The sequence below is a fragment of the Molothrus aeneus genome, chromosome 6, assembly GCF_037042795.1.
Source record: "Molothrus aeneus isolate 106 chromosome 6, BPBGC_Maene_1.0, whole genome shotgun sequence".
NCBI lineage: Eukaryota > Metazoa > Chordata > Aves > Passeriformes > Icteridae > Molothrus > Molothrus aeneus.
The window spans coordinates 46,192,597-46,205,929 of record NC_089651.1 but is presented as its reverse complement, the minus strand read 5'-3'; the positions used below and the strand labels follow the sequence as shown (position 1 = coordinate 46,205,929).

The 13,333-nt window shown below is 43.4% G+C and overlaps 1 protein-coding gene across 1 annotated transcript; it reads right to left on the bottom strand.

The window, feature by feature from the left end:
* Nucleotides 1-1,493: 1,493 nt before the first annotated feature.
* On the bottom strand, nucleotides 1,494-13,087 carry CALM1 (calmodulin 1). Its single transcript, XM_066552383.1, has 6 exons — nucleotides 12,968-13,087; nucleotides 9,984-10,014; nucleotides 8,874-9,017; nucleotides 6,704-6,810; nucleotides 5,098-5,233; nucleotides 1,494-4,871 (listed from the first exon to the last, which is right to left on the bottom strand). The coding sequence occupies exons 1-6, from the start codon at nucleotides 12,968-12,970 to the stop codon at nucleotides 4,843-4,845; spliced, it is 450 nt and encodes a 149-aa protein (XP_066408480.1). The 5' UTR covers nucleotides 12,971-13,087; the 3' UTR covers nucleotides 1,494-4,842.
* Nucleotides 13,088-13,333: the final 246 nt, after the last annotated feature.

Here is a 13,333-nt window from a genome sequence, read left to right as displayed (position 1 = left end):
AAGTTCTTTTTGAGGGTCACTGGTGGTAATGCTGGGAGACTTGCTTCTCAGCTTTCTGTAGCATTGTTCCATGGTGCTGGTCTCCCCAGGGATGTGGGAGAAATTTAACCCCATGATATGATTTTTTGTATTAAATGTTTGTGGGTTTTCCTCCTGCAGTTTAACAGTTGGAGGGCCAAAAGGGGTGGGCTGTGCTTTGAAGTGTACTCTGCTCCTGGTTACAGTCATCAGTCAGATAGAGAGCAACAGATTCATTTACTGCTAGATAAGAACTCTGCCTAATCATCCATGAGACAGTAAGAGGTTTTCTTGGTGTCTTCCTAATCAGCAGGTCTGCCTTTTATTGGCATACCGGTTCACTTCAGTTCAAAACCCAATTTATTAATATTAAAGAAATTACCAACTTTCAACTATCCTCTGACTGCTACCCTAGGATACTCACTGATAGGGGGTCTTAGAAAACATAAAATCCACTAAGTACTTGAGCCTTCATGCAAAGTTTCTATAGTCAACATTAAGAATCTTTGGAACCCCAGTTCTTTATACAATCATCATGTAATTCCTTACTGCACAATCTTGTATTTGGATTTTTAAAAAAACCCAACATCATTAATATTTTGGAATTGCAATGCTTTTAGGAAAAAATCCCCACACAACTTGGTATGTTTCTCTTGCTAATTTTAAAGATCCACCCACTCTCCTTGAAAATAAAATATTTGGTTTCCTAAATGTCAGTAAGAAGAACAAGGGCATCAGCCTTCATTGCCAATGTTCACTTGATAGTTGTATGTCTGTGTATCAGAAGAACATGTGGTTCTACCACAGTCCTGTGTCAGATTTCATTTAGCAAATTGAAAAAAACCCCTAAACAATAAAACACCATAACCCAAGCATCACCCCTCCCTCCTCCATGAACAAACCAAGCAACCAACCAAACCAAAAAACCCCAAACCAAAACAACACTATGAAATAAAAAGAACGCAAACCCTGACTGGATTGCAGCAAAAAAACCTGTCCTACTTAGTTTCATGGCAGAGGATAAGCAAGCTGTATTAACTCTGGTATTTCTGAACCCCAAGACTTTGGTTTTAGTCTAGGATGTTGTCATTTGGGAACAATAATCTGCATTCACATTGCACAGGTGCTGCACTCCAGGGCCCAGTACACAGCCCCAGCCCCTCCACGCTGCCCTGGGCAGGGCACAAGGGGCTGGCAGCCACAGCACTGGCCCCTGCCCACAGAGCAGCCCCACACCCTCTTGTGCATCCAAGGCATCAGTAAGGTACAGGGTCCTTTCTTAAACAGTTTTTAGAATGTCTGTGCCTCTGGAGCCGTGCCAGTGAGACAAATGGTTGGGGGTTAAGAATTTCCTACATCAGTAACTCTCCCCACCCCTCACTCCAGCCCAACCCAGCAAACAGAACAAACGCCCCATACCTGGAGATGTTTCAATGCCTGAATTATTAATAAAATAAGCATGATAATGAATAATCTATGTTAAGCATTTTCTTACCCTTTATTTTTTCATTATGATCAGAAGAGGAATATGATTAACAGCAGTTTAAACTTTAGCAGTACATTTCAGTATTAAATATAAAACTACACTGCAAGTTGATGTGTTTTAAAAATGGTTATGTATACTCTAGCCTTAAATTTATGTATCAAATACAAGTAACTCAATTGTTTCTTGCCTTGACAATTAACATATCTAACAGGTTTCAACAAGCCAGACATCCATCTTTTCCATTAAAAAAAAATAAGCAAGCACACCAACTCTTATTCATAGCAAGAGGGGTAAAGACTCAACACTTTCCTGAGTGTTGTGCAAATAATAACAGGTTCAAGAAGTCAGTTAAATAAATGTAATGATAAACCTAAAGCTAAGCTGGAGGACCTTTTGATTAACTTCATATTTCATATATTATTTGCATCAGTTGAGAGCAACATGAGTTACAGAACTTCCATGAAAACAAGCCACTTACAAGCAGGTGTTTAAGCTTGATCAGTTTATTAAAAGGATTATATGACACGGTTGCCTGCAATAGCAGGGGACTGGATCTGATGACCCAGGAAGTTCTTTCCAGTCCCATGTTTCTAAGCCATGCACCAAGTGTATCCAGCCCACACTTTCACATTTGGAAAAAGCCAAAGCCACACACACACACTCACAGGAAAAAAAAGTTTTAAAAAAATTAAAAAAGACCTTGATGACACCATTTCATTTTTCTAGTTATTCACTATGCAGAAGGGAACAGAGCTTAAGTCCTGTACAGAGGATACATTTACTCGAGGTTGATGTGGTACTGAAGTCAGTTAATAATTAGATACCTCCAGGCAGATTCAGTTACAGGGCATACCAACACTGCACACTGCCAGACAATTTCTAATCAAGCCAAGAACCTCTTGCAGGATGAGGTCTCTGCTAGCAAGCACAGAGCACACTGAGTAAGCTAAAAGCAGCTGTTCTTAGGTGAACTACCCTACCAACCATGAGTGAATGACAGATAGATGGTAAGAAGCATTAACCTACTAGACAAGATCTCTGCACACCCAGGCAGAAGTAATTAGTTCAGAGCTGCAACCATCCTTCCTACCTTGCCTGTCTCTTGAGTACGTTCTCTTTAGTAGCTGGTCTACAGAATCAGTGCAGCCATTCTCAAGCACTGCTAAAGTAGTAGTTTGCAGCTGCTATGCAAGAATCTACTTTCAAATGGTAGTCAGACATTCCCATCATTGAGGCCAGTTTGCTTGGACCGCATTCACAGCCACGGTATTAAGCCTTTGCAACAAATAGATACCTAAGCAATTGCCTACATTCAGCCCATCTAACTTTTAGGCACTTGGTTAAGGTGTCTGGGGTCCCTTGTCACCCAGAACTCCCCCCACCCCCCAGGGGAAAAAATAAGAATTACTGAAGGCAGGCAGTCTCAATTGCCTTCCGGAGGTGTCTCTTGACCCCCCCACTGAGCAAATCAAGTTCTTAACACACGCACCTCAGTTAGACAGGATGAATGGAGACTTGTATCTCTTCCTAGAGATGGTATCAATATTCTCCAAAACCAAATGCAATCAAACAATTACAGTTTTCAACCCATTACATTTGGAAACAAAAACTTACAGTCAGTAATTATGCTGTAGTCCCTCCCTCCCAAGCATAAAAGCCTTCCACATGGAGGCTCTGCTTAAAAAAAATAAGAAAAAAGAAAGAGAAGAAGCATTCTTCTTTCAAACAAAGAAGAGTGCACACGGCTGCTTTGCCACTCATTCATGGGGAAGCTGAAGGATCAGAGAACACTTATTCAGAGAACTGGAATGACTAAGCACTGCTAGTGCATGCAAAGCAGAAGTAACAAGATCGTTTTTAAATTAACCCTAGTCCTCTTCTCCACCCCACAAAATTCATGCAAGTGTTTGAAAAGTCAAGACATAATAGCCCCAGTTTCCAAAAAGGCTTAATTTGGTTTTTTTAATATATACTGTAAAATGTCCTTTTGATTTCTTTCTGCGGGCAGATAAATGCATTTTTGGCATGTTTGAGAATCACAGATATCTATGAAGTCCATGCTGTTTAAATTCTCCCACTAGTTTTTATAACCTGTCAAAAAAACATAAGCAACCTATACATGTTTCCCCAGTATTGACATGCATGCTCAGAGCTCTCCACTGTAGTGAAATGAGGTGTTACTTCTGTGCTGATAGTTGACGAGTCAGCATTACACGACTTTGAGACCAACTAAATTAACATTGTCGTAATATGAAAGGCAAGCACAAGTTCATTTATTTATAGCAAAGGTCTTGGGTTACAGGAGGTCAGTTCTTGCCATCTTGAAAAGATAGGGGATAACTTATTGCATACATGTGCATTATAATTTAGCAGCAAGTCATTCATAGAAACACTTCCTTCCTACTGCTTTTTTGGTTTATTATCTCAATTATATATATATATTTTAACTTTACAAAGCATTTAACACCACCTTTAAGTTAATGGTCTTTTATTGGAAAAAAAAGACTAGCATTTACAACTTGGAATGGACATAAACTGTAATATCTTGAACAGCAATGTTGATAGTTGTGCTGAAGTCCACAGGCTACTCCGCCAGCTCCAAGTCATGGTACAGAAGGTTTTAAAAATATGAGAGTCCAAAGATGCTCCCTTGGTGAAGGTTTCTTTTAAAAATTTTGTGAACGGTAACAGCCTGACACCCGTTTCACTATAGTGCAATGCAGACAATGTTAAACCAGTATTTTAACACAGACATGCCATCCATAGTTAAGATCATCCTATTTTTGGAGCACACTGCTACGTACAGGAGAACCATTCAACCTTTAGGGCATTTTCTTTAAGTTTTGCATCCTTCAACCATTTTGCTGCATACCATCCTGAGGTATAAACCAATTTTAAAGTAAACCAGCTATGACAATTTATACTACAAATTGAATTAGAATCCACTATTGAACAAGAGAGTGGATCTTTTAGGTTTTTTTTTCCTTTTAATACACATGTCTGACTGTGCTCAATTGTCAAGCTGCATGCATGAAAAACTGGCCAGCCCAAACAGTGTAATAGTCATTAGCAAATGGAACTTTTGAGTTCACTAAGTGCTTCCTTTTTTTTTATTTTCAAGGTAGTACAATTATTTATATTGTAAAACTGATGTTTAACTTTATCTTTTAGGGACAGGACCACCAACCATTACATGCAGTTTGTGGACAGAAGGTAATTTGACATTCAGTTTTGCTATACAGAAACAGAATGAATAAATGAACATTTTTTTTTGCAAGAGGTAAGTAAAAGATTCAATTTGATTCTTCTAGAGGAAAAAAGGTGTAAAGGAGGTCTCTTCACTTTGCAGTCATCATCTGTACGAATTCTGAAAAGATAAAAAGTCCATGTGATTTACCGTCTCCAGCATACTTCAAATTAAGAGAGTCTAAAACACAGTTGGAATAAAAAAGCACCTTTCACTGCAGCTGTGGTTTTGTCCACAGTAGCGGACAAGCAAATAACTACTATCACAAGTATTAAAAATTAATGTCCTATGCAACAGGCTCTCCTCAGTCTGAATAATGGTTTTGAGTCAAGACAAGCATTTTTACCTTCATAGTTGACTTGCCCATCCCCATCAATGTCTGCTTCTCTGATCATTTCATCTACTTCTTCATCTGTTAGCTTTTCTCCTAAGTTTGTCATAACATGGCGTAGTTCTGCTGCACTGATATAGCCGTTGCCATCCTATGAGAAAAGAGTTGCACAAGACCATGAACAAACAATCCTGACAGTGACTAACGTGGAAACTACAGCTAGGTTTCCAGTAACTGCTTCTGAAGCAGCCTTACAGCACTTGGGACAGATGTACAGACCTGGCACACTGTACACACTGCAGCATGTATCAGTCCCACCGCCTTCTGAGGCATGCATGACACCATATCCTTCTATACAATTATTGTGCTGAAATAACAACTGCATGTGTGACTTGTAGTTGTGATAAGGTATTTTTAATGTTTTTAAAGAGCTTTCAAAAATAAACACAGAAACAAAACCAAAGAAGTTTTTGTTTAGCCTCTTTTTGGCCTTGCTTAGGCAGCAGAGATCCACTTCCCCACCAGCAAGAATGAAGTCAGCTTTCTCTTGTGTTAAAACTACCAGACTGCAGCTGACTATGTTAGGCTTCTCGGATGAGATGATAAAAAACAGATCAAAGAAAGCATTTAAATTCTACTCATAAGGTGTTTTGAGAAGTTTTATGGCAAAATTAAAAAGAGAAGAGAAGAGAAATTCTAGAGTCTAGAAACACTTCTAGGCCAATGTCCCCATTTGTAACATCCAAACCTGAAGCTCACTCTGAGCAACTTCAGAAATTCCATACACTGGAAGAATACACTATCTTAGAGGAGGATATGGCCATCACCAATAGATAACCTACCTCAGTGGCTTTAACACTAATCTTGTCTGCAGAAATACTCCCATGTTTTCAGCACAGTACTAGAGACTGACACTTTTTTTCTAGAAAAAGTAGTAGTAAAGTTTTCTTCCACACATGCACTTGCATTAGCTTTACAGCTGCACCAGCCACTACTTCACACAATTCTTGTATAACATCTGTCATGTTCAAACAACCCAAAGAGGAGAACCTCTGTTCTAGAAAACTGATATATGCCCAGGTATTCTTAAACAAGGTCAGGGGGGCTGAGCTCTTAAGTTTTCATGAAAGCAACCTCAAATTTCACATTCTGAAAAGAGACCATGAAATACTTCATGTCCCTCCAAATACTGATGACATCATCTTGGCCTCAAAATCTTCCATAGGGTAGTATAAAACCATGTGCATCCATGCAAATGTTTCCCCATTCCCCCCAAAAGTCAAAAGGTAGAGAAAAATCTCCCTCCTCTACCCACACGTCTCAGAAAACCCCCACCCTGCCACCCTCCCCAAGCATTAAGGTCTGCTAATCTCCGTTTCTAAGGAAAGGCCAGAAAGTTTTCCTCATGGATGAGCCTAAAGCTTCGACCTTGCTGTACAAAGCAAGTAGAACCAGGCTGCAACAGTTCTGGTTCTATATTCAGAACAATCTCTGTTATGTTTCCAATTCCTCTGTTTCTACTAGAGGACTCTTTCTCCTTCTAGACAAGAAGAGAGAAAACACTAAGGAAAATACAGACATCATTGTTGCTTTAGAAGAGTAGCTGTACTTTCAGTAATACCTTGTCAAAGACTCGGAATGCCTCACGGATTTCTTCCTCGCTGTCTGTGTCCTTCATTTTTCTGGCCATCATGGTTAAAAATTCAGGGAAGTCGATAGTGCCATTGCCTTAATAAAAAAAAAACTTCCAAAAATTAAACTTCCAAGCTTTTCTTCACAAAAAAACAAACAAATATTTGGCATTTGACTTAGCCAGGGACAAGATTGCCAGATGCTCTGCTAACAGTCCTTATAGACAAACTGATTCCTCTCTCTATATTGCTACCACTGCCTTTTTGCTATTATAACATGCAGCGGCCACTCTGCTCCAGCACAAAATCAACTGCTGCCTTCTTTCAAGGACAAGCCACACCATTTGCCACCAAAGCCCAAAGTAAAATGCCAGTTTGATGCATCAAGGTTAACCAATAACAAGACTTATTTTTACTTCAAATAACTCCCACAAAATCAACCTTTTAATTTTTTTATAATCTCTCAATTGTTGTATCTTCCAGGAAGAATACATATTAAGCTGCCATTGCAATCCAAGGTTATCTAATATTTGGGAACATCACTCATAACTGAACTGTAAATACTTTTTTCTTTCTAAAAATCAACTACCTTATCAACCAAAGTTGCACAGAACAAAAGTAACAAACCATTTTAATGGGCAACAAGGACCTGCAAAGTCCAGTGACATGAGAAAAGCTGACATTATTTGTTATTACTGATAAGCTTAGCTGTAGGTGTTCTTACAGGTATTTTACTGCAAAACTGAAAATCCTTGCTGACATCCAGGCCTCACCCCGAGATTAAGCTCCTCATTCAAAGCAAAGATTTAAATTTCAGGCTGTTTAAAGCTAGGGAAAAAGTGGTGTGGTGAAGAAACTAGATTTGTATAGTCAGGATTCAGCCCTATATGCCAAAAAGGCATATTAAGTAGTTCACAAAACCACATTAAACAGTTCACTGTTCAACTAAGATCTACCCATTGATTTAAAGAAGCATACAAATTCATTGTGCAATTAATGAAGTTTAAGAAAATCCTTGCATCCTAGGGATTCCAGCCTGAGACACACACAGCTATTTATCATCATGGCCAGCTTTATGCACCAGTAAAATATGAACACAGGTCTCACACTCAGTTTTGAAAACAACCTCAATGAACATGCAGAAGAGTAGCAAAGCATTCTGCTGTAACCCAAATTTAAACAGTTGGGCAGGCAGACTTATCTGAAGTCCTCAGTATCCTTCTGTTTTAAATCCACCAGAGCAGCATTTGGTCTGCAGCCTAAAGAAGCTACACAAACTCTACACACCACTGCAGACTTATCACTTATCAGCTTCTGCAAAAACCTAGCTGTTAAAGTCAACTTACACTTTTTTTAAGAAAGTAGTTTACTTATATGGCCTGATAATCCAGTAATTTATACTCTTGCCAATATACTTTCACTCTTCTTTTACAAAATGGTTAGAGAAAAATCACTATCACAACCAACACACAAGACTAGAGGCTTGACATCCTTGAGCAGGGGAAATATTCCTTTTTAAAACTGTTAGCCTAGGTGAAGTTCATAAACACAACATGTGTTTCAATATGGGCTCTCTTGTGTTCCTTTAAAATAATTCTGTTGTTATTTTTTTATTCTTTATTAGCCTCTTTTTTATTATTTATTAACCTAATTATGTTATTATTATACTATCCCTTGATATGGGAAGGGTTTTCTGCCTTTACCTCCAATAGCCCCTCTCTATCTATTAGGGATTTAATACATTAGAGTATACACTCCTCCTGTTCTGCTGAACTTCCATTGAAAACACTATTCCACTTCTAACACATTTTTGCCTTAGCCAAAATCACAGACATTGGTAAAACTATGGGCTGACAAAACATACAGAAAAGCTGGATGGAAAGACAGGTTAATGGCAGGTCAGGGCAAGCCAGAGAGCAATAGGAAGCCTGTGACCCATAAAATATTAAAGACAAACAGCATAACTTTGTCTCTGCCCATTGCCTGTTTTTAGTCTCATGAATATTGCTAGCATCTGTGACATCCTTCTGAGTTTAGAGTCTATGGAGCATTTTGAACCTGCCGTAAGAGCTCTATGTCATAGTCTTGCCAATGCAGTTTAAGCCCAGGTGTGGATGTCATACACATTAGAGATGAGCACAGCACCTTCCCAACACTTACCATCAGCATCTACCTCGTTGATCATATCCTGCAATTCTGCTTCTGTTGGATTTTGACCCAGTGACCTCATGACAGTTCCCAGTTCTTTTGTTGTGATAGTACCATCACCATCTTTGTCAAATAGGGAAAAGGCTTCCTTGAATTCTAGAGGCAGAAACAGTCCCAGTGTTTAGAGACATCACCAGCATGAGAAAAACCACAGACTAAAAACGCACTCTACTGACAAAGCCTGGCACAATTCTAAGAAACATTTTCTCTTTCTATCTAACTGTCCTTGTATTGAGAGAATTAACACTCTCAAATACAAATAAAAAATTACTTACAATACCAACACATAATTTTCACAATAAATTCAAACTTATTTCATGTGGCTATTTATCTGCATTTACAACTCTGTAATTCATTTCCATGCATCTGCATCTTGCCTGAGGCACAGTTGCTCCACAAACAGCAGCTGTCTGAAATAAGGAAAAGGAGCCACTGGGTTCCCTTAACAATTAACAGACTTAGAGGAACAAAAGCATTGTCATTTACCACTTATTTTCAAGTCAGCAGACAATAACAATTAGTGTCAGCCACAAATGGGGGACTGGTCTCCAGAAGGTCAAATAATGCTCCTTCTCCTGACCAGCCTGAATTACAGGCAGTTTATTAAAAGATTTAGTTAAAAGACACTGGCTTGTAACAATGTGCAATAAACCAATCTGAGGTTTATTTGTTGCCATTTCATTTGTAGTTGATCTTCACTCTATTAAAGAGTACCTAGGTCTCCTTTGGCTCTAAGTAGTTCATTTGAGTCTAGCAATTATTTCTGTTTGCCAGAAATCTAGAAGAACTTGGCTCAAGTCTGAACATCTAAAAAAAAAAAAATCATTATCTGTAGTCCAAGGAATAAGAAGTCTAAATTAAGAGGCAATGAACCAGTAATCTTCCAGAATATTTTTGTCTGTTTTTTTTTTAGTTTGGGATTTTTTTTAAGCGAGTGCTTTTCAAAAGTGGTAGTACAGATTTAAAATTGTCAAAGATGTTTTTTTCCACTACGCTTGAGATAATATATTTTCTTTTAGTCACAAGAGCTAGCAAAAAAAAAATTATCATCAAAACACTTACCAGCAATCTGTTCTTCAGTCAGCTGATCAGCCTACACGAAGAATAGAACATTTTAGAATACTGTTTACCGCTAGCTCTGTCAAGCCATGAGGCACTTCCTTTCAATTTCAGAAGTGATTTATCATTACTTTCATGAAGTCACTTTCAAACCCTGGAATTCTGTCCCTGCAAGGAGACTGCACTCACCTACACCATGCAGCTGCTTCCAAAAGCATATAGGCTAACTTGGTTTGAAACTGCATATGAAGAAGCTAACGCCATCCTGCAACTTGGTGAATAAGATTGGGTCCAGTGAAGGACACAGGGCAGGCTCCTTGCAATTGGTCAGAGAGGCACAAAATCCCCAATGCCTCGTGTTTGGGGTTTCACAGCACATGCCATTCCCAGCAGGGCAGCGTGGGGGGACCGCACACGTGGGGGCTGACGCGTCGCCCACGGCTCCAGCCCTGCCCTCCCCACCTCACTGCAGCAGCCTCCAGCCCTCTGCCAGCCCCACAGGAGGGGCTCTGCTGCAATATTACAAATTACATCTCAGTGTTGTAGAGATTTTCGCCACCTCTGACAAAGAAAATTAGCTTTCATGCATCATATTATTTTTCCATTCAGCCAAGCAGTTTAAGGTGCCTCATCCTGACATACAGGTTGTTCTATATATAATTTTAAGTGGCAAGATTTAAAATGCCTGTTTATGACCTCCTGTACATCAAGGGGCACTGCTGCATACAAAGGTATACAGCTCAGTGGGCAATCAAAAGGGCTTTCTAGAGCTTGACTATGATAGCCACATCCTTCCAGAAACCTCTCCCTTGTATGGATAGAGCATCACAAAAAGCTCCAGTTTGGACTCAAAGGAGCTAACTAGTTCTTTATGGAAAAATATGCCTTTTCCTAGTAAAGAAAAAGAAAAAAAAAAGAGAATTTTACATGCCTAATCATAGATACTGAAGAATACAAGGTAGTAACTTGTTTTAAACACATTTTACTGGACTGTTTTTACAAATAGAACAGAGAATTTTGTAGGTCAGTGAAGGTAGGCATACCCTTCTTGTCCTAAAATATTAAGTATAAAAACCATCTAACTGCAGCAAAGAGCAACAAATACAATGGAGAATTAATCAGCAATGCAATGTTAAGGGAAAAGGATAGGGTTGAAAATCTTCTCTATATGTTAAGGAAAATACACAGATGTCATCTGTAATTAAGTAGGGGGTTTCTTTTAAAGGTCTGTATGTAATGATTAAACAATTCCCCGCATGCAGTGTGTTGGGGGAAGGAAAAAAGGGTCTAATAGCTAAAGACAGTCTTCTTTAATAACTGTCAAAAAAGCTTGTGCTCAAAATCCTGCTCGACTTCCTGCACACTTTGTGATTTTCCAGAAAATACGAGGTTTCACTTAAAGATTATCTAAGGAATTTACATAACAGACTCACTGCCCTGCAGAACAGGAAACAGAGCCACACCTTGGCAAAAAACCTCCAGCCCACAGCACCAGTTCATTGCCCATTAATCAGAGCTCGCTGAACGTTTCTAAAATCATATTTCAAGTGGGAAAAAAAAAAAAAGAACAAAAAACCCCCGCAAAACAAAATCCCAAAACCTTCGCACACCCGCTGATGCCCGAGGACACAGCCCAACCCTACATTGCCGAGGGGTTCACCTTCCCAAGCAACAGGCACAGCCACTAACTATACCCTTACCACAGCTACAGGACAAAGGTACCCAGCCAGGGCTGGAGCCATCACCCCACCCAGCCAAGTCATCAAATCCTGTCCTGGTGATGTCAGCCTTCTCCTACGGGAAGGGGAGATACAGACACAGGGTCGAGGAACACCCACATTGCCAAAAAAGCGATTAGAGGTCAGTCTGCAACTGTTTCTCCGCTCTCGTAGGAAGCGAAAAACCGCCGGGAAAATCCCAGCCCTTCCTCTTGCTCTCTTTTGCGAGCAGCCGGCAGATGATGGGATGCGTTCCGGCGGGCATCGCCCGGCCGGCGGGGCGGGAGGCTCGCAGCCCGCCGGCGCAACAGGCGCCCTTCCCGGCCAGCAGCCACCCACTGCTGCAGTGCGTCCCCGTTTCCCCTCCCTCCCTCTCCAGCCGGCAGCCACACCACGTCCTCATCATTCAACCGCGAGGGCGCCCGGGCTCCGCGGCCAGCTTTCCCTCCCCATCGCTTCCCTCCAGCGGGCGGCTGGGGCAGGAGCTCTTCCCCCGCAGCCCCTGGGGAGAGGGGAGGCTGCGCCCCTCCCGCCCCGAGCCCCCTATGCAGGAGCTGGGCCGCTTCCAAGCGAGCAACTCGCACAGCGCCCCGGTCCCCGCGGCCGGGGGGTGCGCGGGGGCCGGGAGGAAGAGGAGGAGACATGATGTAATGCAGACAGCGATGGGCTTCGCCGCCGCGGCTGCGTTTTTTTGGGGGGGGACTGGGGAGGACGGCGGGGGCGCAGTAGCTGCAGCGCGGTGCCCTCCCCCGGCCGCCCCCCCGCTCCCTGCGCAGTGCAGCTGGTGCCGGAGCAGAGCGGGATCCTCGCCCGCAAACCCGCGCCCCGCCCCGCAGCGCGCCCTGCCCGGTGCTGGGGCCACGGCCCCGGGGAGACGCGCCCGGCCCTTTCCGCAGGGGAGAGAAGGCGAGGCGGGGCGGGAGGGCGCGGGGCCGGGGCGCCCACACGGCAGGCCCGGGGAAAGGGGAAGGAAGCGGCGGAAGAGGAAGGGCCGCAGCTCCGCAGCGATCCCGCGCAAGGCGGCGGGGGGTAGGGAAAGGAAGAGTCCGCAGCCACCAACCCGCTCACCCCGCGGAGAGCCGGGCGGAAGGGCCCCCGCGAGGCTCCCCCCACCCCCGCTCCTCCCTGGGGACAGCCCAGCTCCACCAACCCGACCGACCCCAGCTCCGCAGCGAGCGCACTGCGCACCAGCCCCCACCCCAGCCCGGGCAGCCCGTGCCGCACCCGGCCGGTCGAGCGAGCGAGCGAACAAACGAACGAGCCCCCTACCATGGCGCGGCGGCGGGCCCGGCGGCGGCTGCACGAACTGCGCGACCACGAGCGGCGGCGGCTGCTGCCTCCTCCCGGCGCGGCTCACAGAGTGCTGGGGCTGTGAGCCTGCGCCGCCCCCTATATACGTGGGGCTGTATCCCTCCGCCGGAGCGGGGCCCTTTTCCCTCCTCCCGGCGCGCTATGTGCGAGGTGACTGCGGCGGGCGGCCCTGCCCCCTCGGCGGCCCGGCCCCTCCCCTCCCCCGGCGGGGCCGCTCCCGCAGCCCGCGGCCGAGCGCCCCCAGAGGGACGAGGGCAGCCCGGTGCCGGCGGTGGCTGTCCTGTGCCGAGCGCTGGAGCCGGCGCTGCCCGCGGGGAGCTGCCT